Raw genomic sequence first — 20190 nt, forward strand, 5'->3', positions numbered from 1 at the left:
GTATAAACTAAGCCTAAAGTGCCCAAGATAAGTTCCACAAGTTATGCTGGGTATATTAATACATCAAAGCTCATGAACAAGGCGGGTAAGTCAGAAAGAGGGAAACTATGCTGAAACTGGCAAACTCTGGCTTTCAGTTCATTACATTAGTGGTACAGAAATAATAAGTAATGTTCATATTGCTACTGGATATTCAAAGAATGTACTAATAAAATTAAGATTTTCTTGAGAACCAACTAATCTGTCTCTTGGGGTGTCACTATTAAGAACTAATTTCCTAAGTAGCCATTTTTTCTAAAATAGTCAGTCTACCATACTTTTTTCAAAAGAGGTATCTGATAGGGTGAAGATCAGGGAGTGTATCTGATTATTATGAATCTTTAAACTGTTTTTCTCTTTGGTATTTTGAACACACTAAAAGTTCTCTAAAATATTTAAATACCATAGCTACATATCTGTCTCTCTCAACAGACTGGGATTTCTTTCTTTAAGTTTTCACATACAAAATCTAGCATGTTATTTAACACATGATATGAGCGCAAGGTTTTTATATGGAGAATAAGTGAGTCATTTAGGTTAAATTACTCTCAGTCTTCACCTTAATAACTTTAAAGGAGGTGACTCTCTTCTCTACTGAATCCTTTCCTGGACTTAGCAAACCAGTTCTTGGTATTTTTGTAAGGTGCACACCACTAAATAGGGAATTAAATAAATGTAAATATAGAATTAAATATAGAAATAAGCAATCACTTGGGGGAAAGTGATCTAAGACTATATACCTCAATAATCTTCAAGGGAGATGACTCTGGGGATTTCCCTGGAGATTCAGTGGTTAGGATTTTACCTACCAGTGCAGGGGATACAGATTCGACCCCTGGTAGGGAGCTAAGATCCCACATGCCTCACAGCCAGAAAAGCAAAAAGAAATAAAAAATAAAACAAGCCAGAAGCAATATTGTAACAGATTCAACAAAGACTTTAAAAAAAGTTACACATCAAAAAAACTTTAAAAATAAAAATTTAAAAAGATAACTCTTCTTTCCTAATAATTCTTCTAAACTGAGCAGTATTCCTCTTAGTGATGTTCTAAAGTAACCTTAGTAGAAATTTTCTATTCAAATATTTAAATTTTCTGAGCCGTCAAGCAATGATTGAACAACATCCAGTGTTTTTGAGGGAGAGTGACTCATACCTCGTGTTATAGAAGGATTTTGCATAAATACAAAAAACACTGATAACATAAAAGTTAATATGAATGAATCGATACATGAATATGATACAACTGCTAAATTATTGTAGAAAAATAAGATGAAACCTAAAATGAAATCAATAAGCAATCTTCTTATAAAACTGTTCACATTTTCACATTTGCCAAACTTTTGTTAGTACACTTTAGATGGTACAAAAAAGAGAGACATGATGAGTTAAATACTATGTTCAGAAACCATTTGTACAAGAGATCTGACATTTCATGGTTCCAAGACTCAAGAGCATTTCTCTCCGAGTTCATGTTTTAGACGAAAGTCTATGTATTGAAATAATTTGACAATAAGTTCAGTTGGTAAAGAATCTCCCTGCAGTGGACGAATCCACCTCCAATTCAGGAGACCTGCATTTCATTCCTGGGTCCAGAAGATCCCCTGGAGAAGGAAATGACAACCCACTCCAGTATTCTTGCCTGGAAAATCCCATGGACAGAGGAGCCTGGAAGCCTACAGTCCATGGGATTGGAAGAGTTGGACATGACTTAGCAACTAAACCACCACCGAGGTATATACAACAAATATCATAGAGTGGGTCTTTATAGCACCTCTGAATATATACCTATGGGGTAATACTTAAGAGGAATTTGATAAAGACTGTAACATTTGACTCATCTGAATAAAGTTAAAGTGATTTTAGAATGTTTAGATAAATGAATTATGCTCCCTTCATCAATCCCCTGTAAATATTATTTTGCTCATCTGAGCTTTTGAAATCTATTAACAAAAACTGAGCTTCAATAAAATTCCTTGTCAAGTGAAACAAATATTTTGCATTGCTAGTGAATGATAAAGCCACAGCTTTACAAACCAGGATTATGTGTAGCACCTTCTTATAAAAGTAGACTATTGCAAAAGAGATTTATAAAACTCTACTGCATTCTAATTGGGGTTGAATGAAGGAGTGTGTGTGTGTGTGTGTGTGTGTGTGATAGTCACTCAGTCGTGTCTGACTCTCTGTGACCCCATGGACTGCAGCCCGCCAGGCTCCTCTGTCCATGGAATTCTCCAGGCAAGAATACTGGAGTGGGTTGCCATTCCCTTCTCCGATGTGAATTTTAGTAGTAGCAGTTTAGTCGCTAAGTTGTGTCCGGCTCTTGCGACCCCACAGACTGTAGCCTGCCATGTTCCTCTGCGCATGGGATTCTCCAGGCAAGAATATTGTAGTGGGTTGCCATTGCTTTCTCCAGTATGAAGGAATACTCATAGGCATTACTGAAATTTGCTTCAAGAATTTGTTTTGAGGTCTTATCCAGTGAACAAATGAAAGTGGTTGCCAGACTTTAAAGTTTTACCATATAAGACATGGCCTCAGTATTTTTGGTTTGGAGAAAGTTTGAAGTAGATATAAAATCAAATGCTTAACTTGAATAGTTAAAAAAAAAAAAAAAAGAAGATGGTTTGTAAAAAAAAAAAAAAAAAAAAAAAAAATTCTGTTGTACACTTAAGCCATAAGAAAAGAAAAAGTACCAACAATCCCTTCAAGACAAATTAGTTCTAAAATATACATCTGTGTTACTGACTGAGTTAACTAGACATAGTTACATTATGTCATTTTTTTTTAAACGAAGAGAGTTGATTGCCTTCTAAAAATGATGTATTCACTTTTATAAATTTTGATCTATACAGCTTCTTTTAAACAAGAATTATATAACATATCTATTTGTCCAATATGGTCACTCCAAGTTTTTGACAATAAAAACAAGTTATCTCATTTTTTAATGCCCACATTGTCTCTCCTGTATGGCAAGAAGACCACCTTTCAGCTTACTAACAATGGTGTCATTTAAAGCACCATTAATAACAATGTATGGATTCAGAATAAATTTATTGAAATCTCTTGTTGAAACTGCCATTTGATTCTTGGAAAAACACCTACAAACACAGACTCTGAAAATAATAACAGAGTTCATATTCTACATAAGCATAGAAATTTGGGGTATACACTAAGACCTTGCAACTTTGCTCATGACCAAAAAATTCAAAGCCCAAATAGTTGTGGAGAAGTCACAAAATATGTTACAAAATTCCAAGAGTTTTATCCCAGTTATGAGAAGGTATGATCCTTCTAGTATTGGCTACAAGGCAGAACTATATTTAAATCCCAACCTTGTTCCAAGTGTGGCTTATTGGCTTTGCAATTGTTTAAAAGGAAACTGGTCCTCTTCAGGTGCAAGTCTGAAAGAAAGGGCTAACCTAGGATTCAGGACAAGATTTCCTTTTATAAAAATGGGATTATATTTGTTCTGGATCTGTTTAAAGGGAATCAAAGTCACTAAAGAACAGAAAGGAAATACATCACAAAAGTTCAGATTGCAACACTCAGGGTGATTGGAACCATTGTGGAGGCAAAGTAACATCTGAAGAAACTTCACCTTAGAAGGATATTCCTTCTAAAAGTCTAGTACAAAGGTGGCCAGAAGCTGCAGATGCAGAGGCAGGTAACCTAATATTAGGGCTTCCCAGGTTGTGCTAGTGGTAAAGAACCCACCTGTTCATGCAGGAAACATGGGTTCGATCTCTGGGTCAGGAAGATCTCCTGGAGGAGAGCATAGCAACCCACTCCAATATTCTTTGCTGGAGAATCTCAGAGACAGAGGAGCCTGGCAGGTCAAGGTCCATGGGGTCATAAAGAGTCAGACACAACTGAAGCAACTTAGCATGCATGCAGCCTAATATTATAAATCTGGGGGAAAAAATGGATCTAGAGTTATCTCCTGAGATCTGACTTTTTTAAGAGATTTGAATGTAAAAATGTCCAGATAACCTTTTGTTTCATTCCCTAGATAACTCAACTCAGGTTTTTTATTTATTTAATTTTTAAATTTGTATTTAAATATAGCTGATTTACAATGTTGTGTTAGTTTCAAGTTTCAAATATTCAGGGTTGATTTCCTTTAGGGTTGACAGGTTTGATCCCCTTACAGTCCAAAGGACTCTTAAGAATCTTCTCCAGCACCACAATTCAAGAGTCAATTCTTTGGCACTCAGCCTTCTTTATGATCCAGCTCTCTTATACAGATACATACTATAAATATTGAGAGAGAATCTTCACTTTAAACTTCACCATGAAAGTTTCAAGAAAATAACTTTCATTGGGAAGCATACTTGAGGAATTTTTAGGCAGGTATTTTAAAACAGTCCCTTATAGAAGATTTCTAAAGCATGCAGTATAAACACAGTAGTATAATGAGACAATTTGCGACTATTAAGTTCCTATGCTCAACAGTGATACACAGTGAGGCCAAACAAACTAAAATGTCAGAGTTTGGAGCAGAGACATTTTTATTGCATGGTCATGCAAGGAGATGAGGTGGCTCTGATCTAAAAAGCCTCAGGCTCCCCCAAGATTCAGTAAATATCAGTCCTTATGTACTCTTGAACTGTGATGTTGGAGAAGACTCTTGAGAGTCCCTTGAACTGCAAGGAGATCTAACCAGTCAATCTCTAAAGGAAATCAATCCTGAATATTCATTGGAAGGACTGACACTGAAGCTGAAGCTCCAATACCTTGGCCATCTGATGTGAAGGGCTGACTCATTAGAAAAGACCCTGATTCTAGGAAAGTTTGAAGGCAGGAGGAGAAGGGGATAACAGAGGATGAGACAGTTGGATGGCATCACTGACTTGATGGACATGAGTTTGAGCAAGCTCTGGGAGTTGATGATGGACAAGGGAAGACTGGTGTGCAGCAGTCCATGGTTGCAAAGAGTCGGACACGACTGAGCCACTGAACTGAACTGACTGATGTGCTCTGAGTCATCAAATAGTTAACGTCTTCCATTTGGTTGAGGTGGGTAGGAGTTTACATCTGCAAAAGAATTCAGAAAATTTGCATCAAATACTGTTATCTGGGTACTTCAGAAAGGAGCTAAAGCAGAGGATACAAAGGAAGACCTGCCACCTGACCTCCCCGACCTCCCCGGCCCCATGGGATCCTCCTCAGTTACACAACCACCACCAACCAAAAGCAATCACATTTCTGATTACTTGAGAACAAGTGCTCACATGTCCATAATCTCCTTTGGAAAAAGATAGAAGGGTGACTTCAAGGATTATAATGGAAAGTAATCCTACAAATTCCTGTGTTTAATGTTTGCCCTTTGCTTCACTGGCCATTGAACCAACACATTATATAATACATGACATGGCTATTTTCAAAAATGTAAATAAAGGAGAAATATATGTTGAAATAGTGAAGGAATGTTAAGCTTACAAAGAGTGGCAATAAAAAGAGAGAGAGGGAGAGAAGTGAGTAAAGTTAGTTCCAGTATTCACTCACCTTTGGTCTTATCCCCTACAGTGATGATGTATACATTATACCCTTGCTCTTGAAAATAATTCTGTAGGCCAGCAACAGACTTTCAGGCTCTATCTCACCGCTATTGAATCAGAATTTGCATTTTAACAAGATTCTAATATGATTCAGATGCACATTGCATTTTTGAGAAACACTGTTTTAGATCACAAAGCGATGAAGTAATGCTGTGACTTACTTGCCAAAGAAGAAAAATATAGAAGCTCTCTAAAACAATACAGAACATGAAACAAGAATATATATGGAATCATCAGATTAACTGTGCCATATAAAGAAATTTCTATTAATTCTGTAACTATGTAATACATCAGTTACTTTATAAAGCTAGAAAGCTAAATGAAAATAAATTTTAAGTGCTATTTCCTGTTTGGTGAGGAGAATGTCAGCAGAAATATGGGCAAAGATATTACAACTGGCTCTTTGGTATACTTTTTCCTGTTTATCTTATGCCTTCTAGTAACCCTATAAGATGTCACATGAACTAATATTAAAAGCAACAAATTATACTTTTATTTATTCTGCTTGAATGATGCTCATTAATATTTTATGTTATATACAACTGCTATCAGATTTTATGTGTCCAATTAATATTACATAAAATGACATTTTTGTGAAGAATATAGCTGAAGGAAGCAGATGTGTGGGTTCTTAAAATGCAGCTGTTATTAAAATTAAAGAATATAAGCAATATTTTGGAATAATTTCTTACATATTGTGTAACATAATTATGCAAGAATTTTGTCAAGAGATCTAAATTTTCTTAAATTTCTACTGCTTGGAGCTTTCAACAAGAAAACATGGGCATAGATTTATAGGCAAGGATACAAAATATAAAAATGAGGCAACATTTTGTATAAATTTATGAGACACTGAAAAGTAAGAGAGCCTCATTTTTTTAATATACCAAAGAACTATAAATACATCTATATTATCTTGACATATTTTGACTAAAAGAAGATCGTTTCATCTTTCACTCTAATATTTTTTAACTGAAGTTGAATCTAATTTTCAAACGCAAAAATCTCAGAAATGACTTTGGCTAACAAAAATGAGATATTTCATAAGACACATGTTGATGGAAAGCCCTATACCCTGTATGATTAATTTACAGTTAAAAAATAGAGTTAAGATACTATGCTCCTTCTTTCCTTTCCAAATGTTGGAAATTCTTCTTCTCAAAAACTGCCGAAATTTCATAGAGCTTTTGGTGGTAAAAATCCTAACTTAGATATTTCTGAACAAAATCCTAAACAGATATTTTCCAAACAAGACATGGAATGTTTATCTAGGCTTATCCTTTATCATGGCTTTCCTGGTGGCTCAGACATTAAATCACCCGCCTGCAATCCTGCAATGCAGGAGACCTAGGTCCCATCCCTGTGTTGGGAAGATCCCCTGGAGGAGGGAATGGCAACCCACTCCGTTACTCTTACCTGGAGAATCCCCATGGGCAGAGGAGCCTGGCAGACTACAGTCCAGGGGGTTGCAAAGTGTGGAACATGACTGAGCAACTAAGTGCATCCTTTACTAATTTTACTTTATTTTTAAAATCAATAAGATAAAGACATTCTTCTCTGGAAATAAGTAAAGCACAATGGACCATGCAAATATCTTCCTGTCAAATATATAAAATTCAATATCATTTCCAAGTCAAATCTTTGCATAGAGCACAACAATAGAAAAGCTGAATTTATGTTAATTTGATATCATCGATATATTTTTAAATAGCTTTAAAATATTTAATACATGCTAGAATCAAATATTTTATGCAAAAGAACATGTTTCCTAAAAATATCATTGTCCACTTAAGTTGAAACATTAAGAAATTAGAGCAGCTTTCTCCCTCAACTATATTTAAGATCTTGTTAAAGTGATATTTTAACCTTAGACTATCATTTTTATTTCTAATCCATTAAAATTATCCTCTTCTTATCAGCTACTTTACATTTGAGAAATTTCAAATTAAATGAAAATCTTATTAAATCTCTTTTCCATAGAGAACAAATAATCCCTAAGTGCACCATTTAAGGTTAAATCTGAAATCAGTGCACAATAAGTTTAAATACTGATATGTCAATTCACATCTTGAGGGAAGTATTCTCATCATGCTGAAACAAATTCTTCAGCTAAGAGAAAAGCATTTATTTCAACAGAAATTTCATTGCAAATATATATAGAGAGAGATAGATATTTGAATATTCAAAATGTTCACATGACTGTCCTCCTTCTCTACCAAAGATGACAACTTTCTCATCTTAGCTATTTTTTAGCAATTATGTTGACCTCACATTGTTCATGTTAAAAATCATAACTCAAATACATTGTACTTCCTTTTAGGCATACCCAGGTGGCCCTTCTCACTTGCTTGTGGTTCAGAAAATCAAGATTATCTTTTAGTAATATCTAAATCTAAAGAAAAGAGACTAATATTGTAAAACGGCCTAATTTTTCTAATGGAGTATTAAAAAGGGGGCTATGACTTGCCCTTTTATTTCTGTATTTAACTTTTAAAATATATATCTGAAGTAGTTTTATTTCTGTTTACTCGAAATGGGTAAAATGTCAAACTAACAAATATTTGCTTTTTATGATTGGATAAAGATAAGGAGAAAGCACTTCCAATGGTGTCTTGAATAAATGAGATCTGTTACATTTCAAAGAGACTTTCACAGAATTTTAAATTTTATATTTTATTTTCAGATGTAAAATATTTAAAGGAAGAGGATGCAAATCGCAAGACGTTCACAGTCAGCAGCACACTGGATTTCCGAGTGGACAGAAGTGATGATGGCGTGGCAGTCATCTGCAGAGTAGACCACGAATCTCTCAATGCCACCCCTCAGGTGGCCATGCAGGTGCTAGAAATACACTGTAAGTAAATGCTATTCCAAAGCTCTCTATCGTGGTGGCAAATCTCCGCATCTACATTTAAAATTATTTTAAAATTACCTGGAAGTTACAGCAAGTGTGCAGCGAAATCTACAGCCAAATGAAGTAAAACTAACCTCCATAATAATAACCACACTCAAAGGAAAGGAGTCCTTGCCCATTCTTGACAAAATAGAAGAAGAAAGGAGATATCAAAAGGTTAACATTCCTAGTTATCTTCCAGTTGTTGGCCAAGAAGATCAGGAATTTTGGCAGTCAGTGAGAGGTGGAAATCTGAGAAAGCCTTGATGAACTTTCTAAATATAACGTTATTATATGCAAATATGGCTTCACATCTGTTCTTTTAAAATTAGACTTTTTTTTTCTATTTTTAAAAATATACTAAGTCTTTATAAACACAGGGATGTATCTATTATGTTTTCTTTATCAACATAATTATTGTTCACAGTGATAAGAACATAAATTGGATGACTGGTGAGCTTGGGCAGTACTGAAATGCTTTGCTGGCCTTACCTTAACTGCTGTTATCTTATGTTAGGGCATCAGCGTAACAGCCTGATGAAGTTACCACTCTCTTTACTCAGTTTATGAATAAGATCACTGAAGATTATAGTGATTGAATCACTTGGCCTAGTTCACACAACTAGCAAATGATCAACTTGCGATCATGACACTTTGGTAGTTAGCAATATCCTTGGGATATAGCAGGTGATCTATAAATATTTATTAAAAGGAAGAGGAATGAATTGAAATATATAACAAAGTTGAAAAGTATAGCACAAATAATTATGTTTCTGAATGCTATTACTTTATTTTTTCCAATATTAGACGTTTTTTTTTTAATGGAGTTTGTTATCTGTGATAAATTATAGTTTGAGTTTAAGTTTTGCGTGTGTGTGTGGTATGAAATTACATTAAATCTTAAAAGTTGTCTAGGTACTAGTCTTCTAATATGTCTCATATTTTGTTTGTGTTTATTTACTTAATAAGAATATATCAAGTACCTACTATGAAACAGGTATTCCTTTGGGCACTGGGATTACAGAGGTGATCAAAAAAGTACAACTTTAACAAAACATGTTGAGATTGTCTCCAAGTGTCAAAATCACCACTATCACAAACAGCAACAAATTCCAGTTCCCTATAGTATCTGTTCTAGGTAGAAGTGACAGAAAAGCAAAATAAATACAACATATAGAAAGATATGTATTAAGTGTGAAGGGAAAAAAAAGCAGGAAAGTGATGAGTGCAATTAGAATGGAAGTCAAGGATAGCAAATGTATGTTTGTATTAGTATGTAACAAATATATATTGCATTTAATTATAAATATATAATTTGTCACATATAATATCACATCATATTATATCATTATATACTATACCATAATATTATATGGTATTAACATGTCATTTAAATATAATATTCTAAATATTTATATGAATACATTATATGATATATAAATTTTATTTATATATAATATATATGTAAATATATTTAAATAAAAATATTTTAACTGAATTAGTATGTTTAACTATTTAAATAAATACATATACACAAAATTAACAGAGAAGGGCAAGTATAAATGTCCTGATATAGGAACGTGTGTGTTGTTTTTATGTTTCTAGAAATAGCAAGGATATCAGTGAGACCGGAGTAGAGAGTAAAGTAGAGAGTATCATGAGAAAAGTTCAGAGAAGTATCAGGAGGACGAGATGTTTTTAAATTTGTAACAGAGAAAATATCAATCAGATAATTATTTTTAATTATTGCTCATATTATTTTATTTATTCTTGCTTTAATAGCTATTAACTTATTAAAAATTTAAGACTACTTTCAAATATATTAGTTTCATAAATTTTCCTCCTGTTCTCATTGAAGTGGATTTGAAGAAAAGCATATTTTAGAGCCCAAATTGAGATTATTTCCAAATTTCAACATTTATTTTCAGTGAGACCTTGTGACAATTACTGAAAGTGCTTGAGTTTTGATTATAAATTAGAGAATTTCTGTGAGGACCAAGCTAGACAACTGAAGTTTATGGCATTCAGCAAGCCTTAGATAAATATCAATTGTCTTTTTTCTTAGTTGGTTCAGGCTGCTGTGAAAAAAAAAAAAAATACTATTGTCTGGGTGGTTTATAAGAAATAGAAATTTATTTCCCATAATTCTGAGGACCAAAAATTGAAGATCAAGGAGCAGGCACATTTACTGTCTGGTGAGGACCCTGACCTTGTCTCATAGTCGACCATCTTCTATTAGGCACATGGCAGAAGAATCTCTGGGATCTCTTTTGTAAGGATGCTAATCCCAGTCATGAGCATCCAAAGTCCTTACGTTCTAATAACATCACATTGGGGATTAAGTTTCCACATGTAAACTTTCAGTTCATTTCAGTTCAGTTGCTCAGTCGTGTCCAACTCTTTATGGACTGCAGCACACCAGACTTCCCTGTCCATCATCAACTCCCAGGGCTTACTCAAACTCATGTCCATCGAGTAGCTGATGCCATCCAACCATCTCATCCTCTGTTGTCCACTTCTCATCCCACCTTCAATCTGTCCCAGCATCAAGGTCTTTTCAAATGAGTCAGTTCTTCCCAACAGGTAGCCAAAGTATTGGAGTTTCAGCTTCAGCATCAGTCCTTCTAATGAATATTCAGGACTGATTTCCTTTAGGATGGACTGGTTGGATCTCCTTGCAGTCCAAGGGACTTTCAAAAGAGTCTTCTCCAACACCATAGTTCAAAAGCATCAAGTCTTCAATGCTCATCTTTTTTTTTTTTTTTAATTAATTAATTAATTTTTTTTCAGCTTTCTTTATAGTCCAACTCTGACATCCATACACAACTACTAGAAAAACCATAGCTTTGACCAGATGAAACTTTGTTTGTAAAGAGGTCTCTGCTTTTTAATATGCTGTCTAGATTGGTCATAGCTTTTCTTCCAAGGAGCAAGAGTCTTTTAATTTCATGGCTGCAGTTACCATCTGCAGGGATTTTAGAACCATAAAAATTAAATTCTTTCATTTAGTTTCCATTATTTCCCCATCTATTTCCCATGAAGTGATGGGACCAGATGCCATGATCTTAGTTTTCTGAATGTTGAGCTTTAAACCAATTTTTCACCCTGCTGTTTCACTTTCATCAAGAGGCTCTTCAGTTCTTCGCTTTCTGCCATAAGCATGCTGTTTTCTGCATATTTGAGGTTTTTGATATTTCTCCCAGAAAATTGATTCCAGCTTGTGCTTCATCCAGCCTGGCATTTCTCATGATGTACTCTGCATGTAAGTTAAATAAGCAGGGTGACAATATACAGCCTTGATGTACTCCTTTCCTGATTTAGAACCAATCTGTTGTGTCATGGCCAGTTCTAACTGTTGCTTCTTGACCTGCATACAGATTTCTCAGGAGGCAGGTCAGGTGGTCTGATATTTGCATCTCTTTAGGAATTTTCCTTAGTTTGTTGTGATCCACACAGTCAAAGGCTTTGGCGCAGTCAATAAAGCAGAAATAGATATTTTTTTCTGGAATTCTTGTGATTTTTCTATGATCCAATGGATGTTGGCAATTTGATCTCTGGTTCCTCTGCCTTTTCTAAAACCAGCTTGAACATCTGGAAGTTCATGGTTCAAGTGCTGTTGAAGCCTGGCTTGGAGAATTTTGAGCATTTTTGCTAGTGTGTAAGATGAGTACAATTGTGCGAACATTCTTTGGCATTGCCTTTCTTTGGGACTGGAATGAAAAGTGACATTTTCCAGTCCTGTGTCCACTGCTGAGTTTTCCAAATTTGCTGCCATATTGAGTGCAGCACTTGCACAGCATCATCTTTTAGGATTTAAAATAGCTCAACTGGAATTCCATCACCTCCACTAGTTTTGTTTATAATGATGCTTCCTAAGGCCCACTTCGTACTCCAGGATGTCTGGCTCTAGGTGAGTGATTACACCATTGTGGTTATCTGGGTCATGAAGATCTTTTTTGTACATTTCTTCTGTGTATTCCTGCCACCTCTTAATATCTTCTGCTTCTGTTTGGTCCATACCATTTCTGTTCTTTATTGTTCCCATCTTTGCATGTAATGTTCCCTTGGTGTTTTAATTTTCTTGAAGAGATCTCTACCTGGTCTTTCCCTCTATTTCTTTGCATTGATCGCTGAGGAAGGCTTTCTTATCTCTCCTTGCTATTCTTTGGAAATCTGCATTCAAATGGGTGTATCTTTCTTTTTCTCCTTTGCTTTTAGCTTCTTTTCTCAGCTGTTTATAAGGCTTCGTCAGACAACCATTTTGCCTTTTTGTGTTTCTTTTTCTTGGGGATGGTCTTGATCCCTGCCTCCTGTACAATGTCATGAACCTCCATCCATAGTTCTTCAGGCACTCTGTCTATCAGATCTCATCCCTTGAATCCATTTGTCACTTCCACGGTATAATCATAAGGGCTTTTATTTAAGTCATACCTGAATTGTCTAGTGGTTTTCCCTACTTTCTTCTATTTAAGTCTGAATTTTGCAATAAAGGGTTCATGATCTGAGCCACAGTCAGCCCCCAGGCTTATTTTTGCTGACTGTATGGAATTTTGGGGAAACGTTAGCATTCATTCTATAGTTCCTTCATTTTTCTATGTGCTCTTACTTAATCAGTATATCATTCATAATATGAAATGTTATGTATTCAGTATATCAAGAAATACCCTGATCATCAGTATTTTGATTTAAACTTTATTTTCACCTTTATACAAAGCCAAATAAGACTGTTTAAAAATATTTGTGATTATTAGGCTAGCTGCAGTTTTCAACACATAGTAAAAGAAAAATAATAAAAATTGTCATGGAAAATGTTAAAGATCACCAGCCAGAGATCACCAGAAACCTACCAACAGTCTAGAAAAATCATACAGAAGGCGATTTGGATCTTTGGGTATATATAAGAAAGAGTTAGGAGAGAATTTAGGTTTGTTCTAAATATTCTGAGGATGTTCCTGGTGGCTCAGATGGTAAAGAATCCACCTGCAATGCAAGAGATCTAGGTTTGATCCCTGAGTTAGGGAGATAACCTTGAGAAGGAAATGGCAACCCACTCCAGTATTCTTGCCTGGAGAATTCCATGGTCAGAGGAGCTTGTTGGGCTACTGTTTAGGGGACTGCAAAGATTCAGACATGACTGAGCAACAGACACTTTAAATATTCTGAAGAGGGTTCTGAATTAGATTCTTTGGGGACTGGGGACAATTCAGTAATGTGTATGCTGATAATTTTTACCTACAAAGCACAAGTATTAAAGCAGAACTAGACCTTCTATTATAAAGACATGTGGTTAATCATGCTAGTTTCTATAATTGCTAGACGTATTAGTCTCTGTCCTCTTTTAGAGCTGGTCATGGAATAAACTTGCCTTTCTTTTTTCTCCCCCCAAGCATAGAGTGACTTTATCTGATTATTGTTTAGATTCTAGAGAATTGTTTATGACTGTTGAGATTATTTCAAGTGAGCTGTAAGATGCCAATTGTTAGCTTCCAAAGTCCTTTTCACTCCCCTGGGGGTCCAAAATGGAACTATTACATAAAAATGCCCAGAAAGTATATACTTAGCTGTTTATCACATTTCTGTGTGCATTATTAAGCAAACTTCATCTTCATGGAGGAACACAATTGAATTGCCTAATTTTTATAAAGGTTTACATGACAAATATTATACTTTATGGCAATTAAAAATAAAAACTCATCTGTCATGGTTTAATATGTTAATGGCTAGAAAGCAGAGGCCAGATCTATTTAAATTATTTTTTCTAGCATCTCACATACTATCATTCAAGTATGTGAAGTTAATTAAAACTAACTGATGATAATACCGAGTGTTCCTCTAGGGATGCAGAACATTCCTCAGGGATGAAATGAAGAATGAAAGGTGAAGAGGGACATTTAATACCAGTTTGCATCAAAGTTAGAGCAAACTGGTCAGGTTGGGTGTGGTCTTCCTAAACGCCTATGAATAGGGATTAAAGGATCCTAGTAAATACTTCCAGAGACAGCAGATCTTGACTCTACATAAGTCCACATGTGCAGTATGCATGATGTGGAAATTCTGTAGATGCAAGTGGGGGAAAATAGAAAGAAGGATTGGAAAAGTAAAAAGGTGATGAGTCTAGAGTTTGTGGGACATAAACGTAGAAGTTCCGTACAATTTTACAATGTTCCTATTATGAGTAATTGCAAAGACTGACCTGAATAGAGGAACAGCTTTTGGATTCCCAGAGCAGAAGAGATGTCATTGTTTTCTGTGGCGACTGACAAGAGTAAGTATGTATTCCTGCACTTGGGAAGTTATGACTACACTTGAAATAAAAATTCTGTGTTATTGTGGAAAGGCAAGTTTGATGAGAAATAAGACATAAGCATTAAGCACATACAGTTAAGGAGCATAATGAGAACACATTGGATGAGGAATTATGTTCCTAGAGCTAAATGTTATAATTCTGTAACACTATGACATACAGTTTAGTAGGACTCAGCCTGTAAAATATGTCACAGCAGCATTCATTGCTTTATAAAATATTAATCTTAAATTTTAATGTTATATATGGAAAAGAATTTCTTTAAACTTGAAATTTAAGAAAATACAGACTTTTCACTGTGGACCACAAGTGCTTTCAAATTACAAATAACAGGTAATAGCATGTGTTGCACCCGAGCAGTGAAAAAAGTCACTCTCTTTTTTAAATGGAAATTCCAATTCATCTTACTATTTTATACAAATCCCCTTAAAACAATAATATTTTATTTTTCTGATTCAGTCTTTAGATGAACAGATTGTATGAGTCATATTTTGTTTAATTCTCAGTAAGAATATGTTATATCCACTAACAGAAAGAACTATGTAAAGGCACAGAAAATAAGAAAATAACTAAACATTCATTTTCTGTGTGTGACATTGACACAATTATGTAAAAATCAACTGTTACTGAAAATGAAAACACAAGAGACAGATTAGAATATTTCAGAATAATGAGTGTTTTGAGAAAATATTTTAGTACTGTGACACTGAACTGCCAACATGGATAAATAAGAGACCAGGTTTTAAGTGTTATGTGTATGTGTGTTGTAAGGGATAAATATACATAATCATTGAGCCATGAAATCTTATGCTATCAATAATAATTTTTTTAGTATTTTTATTGTGTAACTGTACCATAATTTGCTTATACAAGAAGTAACTATTCACACATCCATGGGCATCAACTTTCAAAACAGTAGATAGTTTAAGTGATAGAAGACCTCCTGCTTGTGAGCCTAAACAAATTCAGTGTGAGAATTTGTGAGAAACCTGGTAAAGAAAAAAAGAAAAAGAGAGAGAGAGAGAGGAAGGGAGGGAGGATGGGATGGAGGGAATGACTTAGGAAGATTCAGTGTTGAAATTGTGTGCTTAAATGAGATCAATTAGGTTAATGACTAAAAATAAGAAACGCATTATGTACCTTTAATAGCCAAAAAGCTGCTGGATTCATTACCATAATAATACAAGGAGTTAAATGGTCAATTTACAGTCCTGATCTTTACCTTCTTGAGGCTTTTATTTCCATTCTAGTTAACATGCAAATAAATAATACAATTAATCCTTTTTCTTTTTAGCATGTTATATTACAAATTTGTATTTCTAAAGATTTTCCTTTCTTATTTTGGTCTTTTAGAGAGAATTACTTTGTTCCTAGAGGAACGGAAGTCTTGACTGTATATATTTACTGTTTTCTGGGACCATCTCTTGTACTTGATCAGTTCTACTTTGATTCTACTTGTTTCAATAAAATAGAATAAAAAATAAAATTCTGTTTATAGTAGGAGAGATTGAATACAGATGAGCTTGGAAGCTTTGATTATGTTTTTGTTTGTAACTTTATTTTTGAGGAGGGCATGGCAGCCTACTCCAGTATTCTTGTCTGGAAAAGACCGTGGACAGAGGAACCTGGTGGGCTACAGTCCATGGGTTGTAAAGAGTCTGACATGTCTGAAGTGACTTAGCGTGCACGCAGCATGAACCCAACTTCATTTCCACTGTAGATATACATGACACAGAACAGAAATATTTTCAAACGTAGGCAGAGATTCTTCATTAAGTGTAGACTTTGGCATTTGTCCTTTTTCATTTGCAAAGTAATTAATTCCCACCAACTCAATCCTTCCTACACAAACTTATATATCCCTTTAACCCTGAACAGTTTAACTTGTCCCATGTTAGTTGTAGCAATTATGCTTCCACTACATTTCTATTTATTATAGAGAGTGCTTGATTAAATGTTTCAGGCTATATAGGTTTATTAGACATAAAGGTGAATGTTACAAGTTTCATTTTAAAGTAACATCTCTCACTCATCTGGCATCCTAATCTGTAAAATGTTGGTTTTCTAATTATCTTATCTACCACACGTTTTCTATGGTACAGAAGGACAGATATAAATAGAGGAACTGCTAAAGGTGAAATGAAAATTATCTTTAGATTAACTTTTCCACATAAAATAAAGTTATTTTGATTAACAAAATGCCACATTTATACATGAAGGTGCTTTGGAAGTATGTTTAATAGAGCCCAAAATATTTCACAAAGCTCATAACACATGTACCTGTTAGAATCATGAAATGATCTATGTGTGTGTGTGTGTGTCACTTAGAAAAAAATACATTTAATTATATTATTAAAATTGGCCTAATGTACAACCTCTATTTTTCAACTTTTTCAGGGAAAACACATTCATTTAGTATATCACCCATAGTAATATATTACTGGCACATACTGGTCATGAGTTAATTTTTTATATATTTAATGGGAATGTTTTATTTAGTCCCAGCAATAACGAAATGTTAAAAGTAATTGGATCATAAAATATTTTAAGTGATCTAAGTGTAGGAATTCGAAGTGTTACTATAAAATTTATATTATGAATAGAATTAACATTTCTTGTGTTATTAAAGCCCAGTGAAGAAGAATATATGTATTTGCAAGTAGAGATTCCATAGTTTAAAAAGATAACAAATTCATAGGTTAGAATAATATAGTCTCAAGTGGTCTTTCTTGATCAAGCTTATCATAAAATAGTTATGTATAAAACTTTTTATAATGTTTAACATTATTTTAAGAAAGGAAATTAATTTCATAAAAATATGTCAAAAAGAGTCCCCAAATGATATGATCCATGTATACTATAGATGTCCATGTATCTTTTGAAGATAACTTTAAGTCATTTTAATAGAGAATAAAAATTTAATAATAAAATGAGACAGAAATGATTTTGGCAAGTAAAACCTAATATTGGGGAAAATAAATATAAATCATTACTACCTTGTATTTTAAATGTTCAATTTAATAACTAATTTCATTTTATAAGTCTCTTTTCCTTTACCTTTTTTTTTTATTGAATTATGGCTGATTTGGGTTTCCCTGATGGCTCAGACGATAAAGAATCCACCTGTGCTGTGGGTTTGATCCCTGGGTTGGGAAGATCCCCTGCAGAAGGGCCTGGTGACCCACTCCAGTATTCTTGCCTGGAGAATCCCCATGGACAGAGGAGCCGGCGGGCTACAGTCCATGGGGTTGCAGAGTTGGACACGACTGAGCGACTAAGCATAGCATGGTTGATTTATCATGTTGTGTTCGTTTCTGTTGTACAGCAAAATGATTCAGTTACATATATATACATACATATACATTCTTTTTCATTATGGTTTATACAGGATATTGAATATAGTTCTCTGTGCTGTACAATAGGTTCTTATAACGTATTCATTCTCTATACGATAGCTTGCATCTGGTAATTCCAAACTCCCTATTCATCCCTTCCCTAACCCCCATTCCCTTGGCAACCGCAAATCTGTTCTCTGTGTCTGTAAGTCTGTTTGTGTTTTGCAAATAAGTTCATTTGTGTTGTATTTTAGATCCCACACATAAGTGTTATCAACTGGGAGATGGGGATTGACATATATACATTATCATGTGTGAAATAGATAGTTAGTGGGAAGCTGCTCTCAGCTCAGGGAGCTCAACTCAGGGCTCTGTGCTGACGTGGATAGAAGGGATGGGGGAGCGAGAGTGGGGTCCAGTAGAGAGGGGGTCTGTGTATACATAGAGCTGATTCACCTCGTTTTACAGCAGAAACACAACACTGCAAAGTAATTATTCATTGAAAAAATAGATATGTCTATTTTTAAAAGATAAAGGCTTACTTTTTTAGAGACTGCCTATTCAAGGTCCCAGCACTTTCAGATTATGTTAGCCCTATTTTCTGAATGAATTATAATACACACACAGATAATTCTTAGAGAAAAACATGGTTAGAAAACTAGTGCAACCTATTAATATATTCAGCTTTATTGTATTAGCTGCTAATATATCAGCAGAGGGGGATGGTTTTTACTATCTGGGTTCATAGACATTTTTTTTCTTCTTTTAAATCAATAGGCTTTATTCTTTAAAGCTGACTTTGTTTATCAGAAAGATTGATTGAAAAGCAGAGTCCTCATATACACTGGTATCCCACCTCCTCAGTTTCTCCTATTATTAACATTTTGCATTATTATAGTATAATTTTTACAGCCGATGAACTAACATTAATAGATTATTGTTAACTAAAATTTATAATTTATTTTAGTGTTCATTCTTTATGTTGTATAGTTCTTGACCAATGTATAATGCCATGTAGCCATATTTACAGTATCATAGAAAATAAGTTCACTGTCCTTAAAACCATGTGCTTTACTTCTTGATTGCTCTTTTTCTCCTCGAGATTCCATGATAATCATTGATATTTTAATTGACAGTGGTTTTGCATTTTTCTAGGATATATAGTTGGAATTATATAGGATATAACCTTTTCAGATTGTCCTCTTTCATTTAGCAATATGTATTTAAGATTCCAATATATATTCCTGTGACTTGATAGCATATTTCTTCTTACTGCTGAATAATATTTCACTGTCTATATGTACCAGTGTTTCTTTATCCATTTGCCTACTAAAAGATATCTTAGTTACTTCCAATTTCTGGCAATTATGAAAATAGCTACTGTATATATTCATAAGTAAGCACAAACATAAATTTTCAACTCCTTTGAGTAAAGTTATTTGAATTTTAATTTAAACACATTTTGCTGCTGCTGCTAAGTCGCTTTAGTCACATCCGACTCCATGAGACCCCACCAGGCTCCCTTGTCCCCGGGATTCTCTAGGCAAGAACACTGGAGGGGGTTGCCATTTCCTTCTCCAATGCATGAAAGTGAAAAGTAAAAGTGAAGTCACTCAGTCGTGTCCGACTCTTCAGCAACCCCATGGACTGCAGCCCACCAGGCTCCTCTGTCCATGGGATTTTCCAGGCAAGAGTACTGGAGTGGGCTGCCATTGCCTTCTCCGAAAGACATTTTAGTGAAAGACAAATAAATTAAGTGAATATAAAAAGTAATATGTTTATCTTGTACTATATATATATTATTATGGGAAGGCATGCTTAGTTTTTAGGAAGCTGAAACTCTCACCTAAAGTGGCTGAACCATTCTGCATTCCCACCAGCAGTGAATGAGAGTTCCTGTTGCTCTAACTACTCATCAGCATTTGGTGGTGTCACGCTTTTGGATTTTGTCCACTCTGTATAATGTGTGGACTTCCCAGATGATTCTGTGAGCAAAAGAATCCACCTGCAGTGCAGGAGATGCCAGTTCAACTTCTGGGTCAGGAAGATCCCTTGGAGGAG

The 20190-nt window shown here is 34.6% G+C and overlaps 1 protein-coding gene across 1 annotated transcript in view; it reads left to right on the forward strand.

The window, feature by feature from the left end:
• CADM2 (cell adhesion molecule 2) overlaps positions 1-20190 on the forward strand; it is a 366017-nt gene that overhangs the window by 208211 nt on the left and 137616 nt on the right. Inside the window, exon 5 of the mRNA XM_061133950.1 lies at positions 8281-8451. Coding sequence (XP_060989933.1) covers positions 8281-8451 — 171 coding nt within the window. The remainder of the gene's footprint in view (positions 1-8280; positions 8452-20190) is intronic.

This window comes from Dama dama, chromosome 31 (assembly GCF_033118175.1).
Source record: "Dama dama isolate Ldn47 chromosome 31, ASM3311817v1, whole genome shotgun sequence".
In the NCBI taxonomy this organism is placed as follows: domain Eukaryota; kingdom Metazoa; phylum Chordata; class Mammalia; order Artiodactyla; family Cervidae; genus Dama; species Dama dama.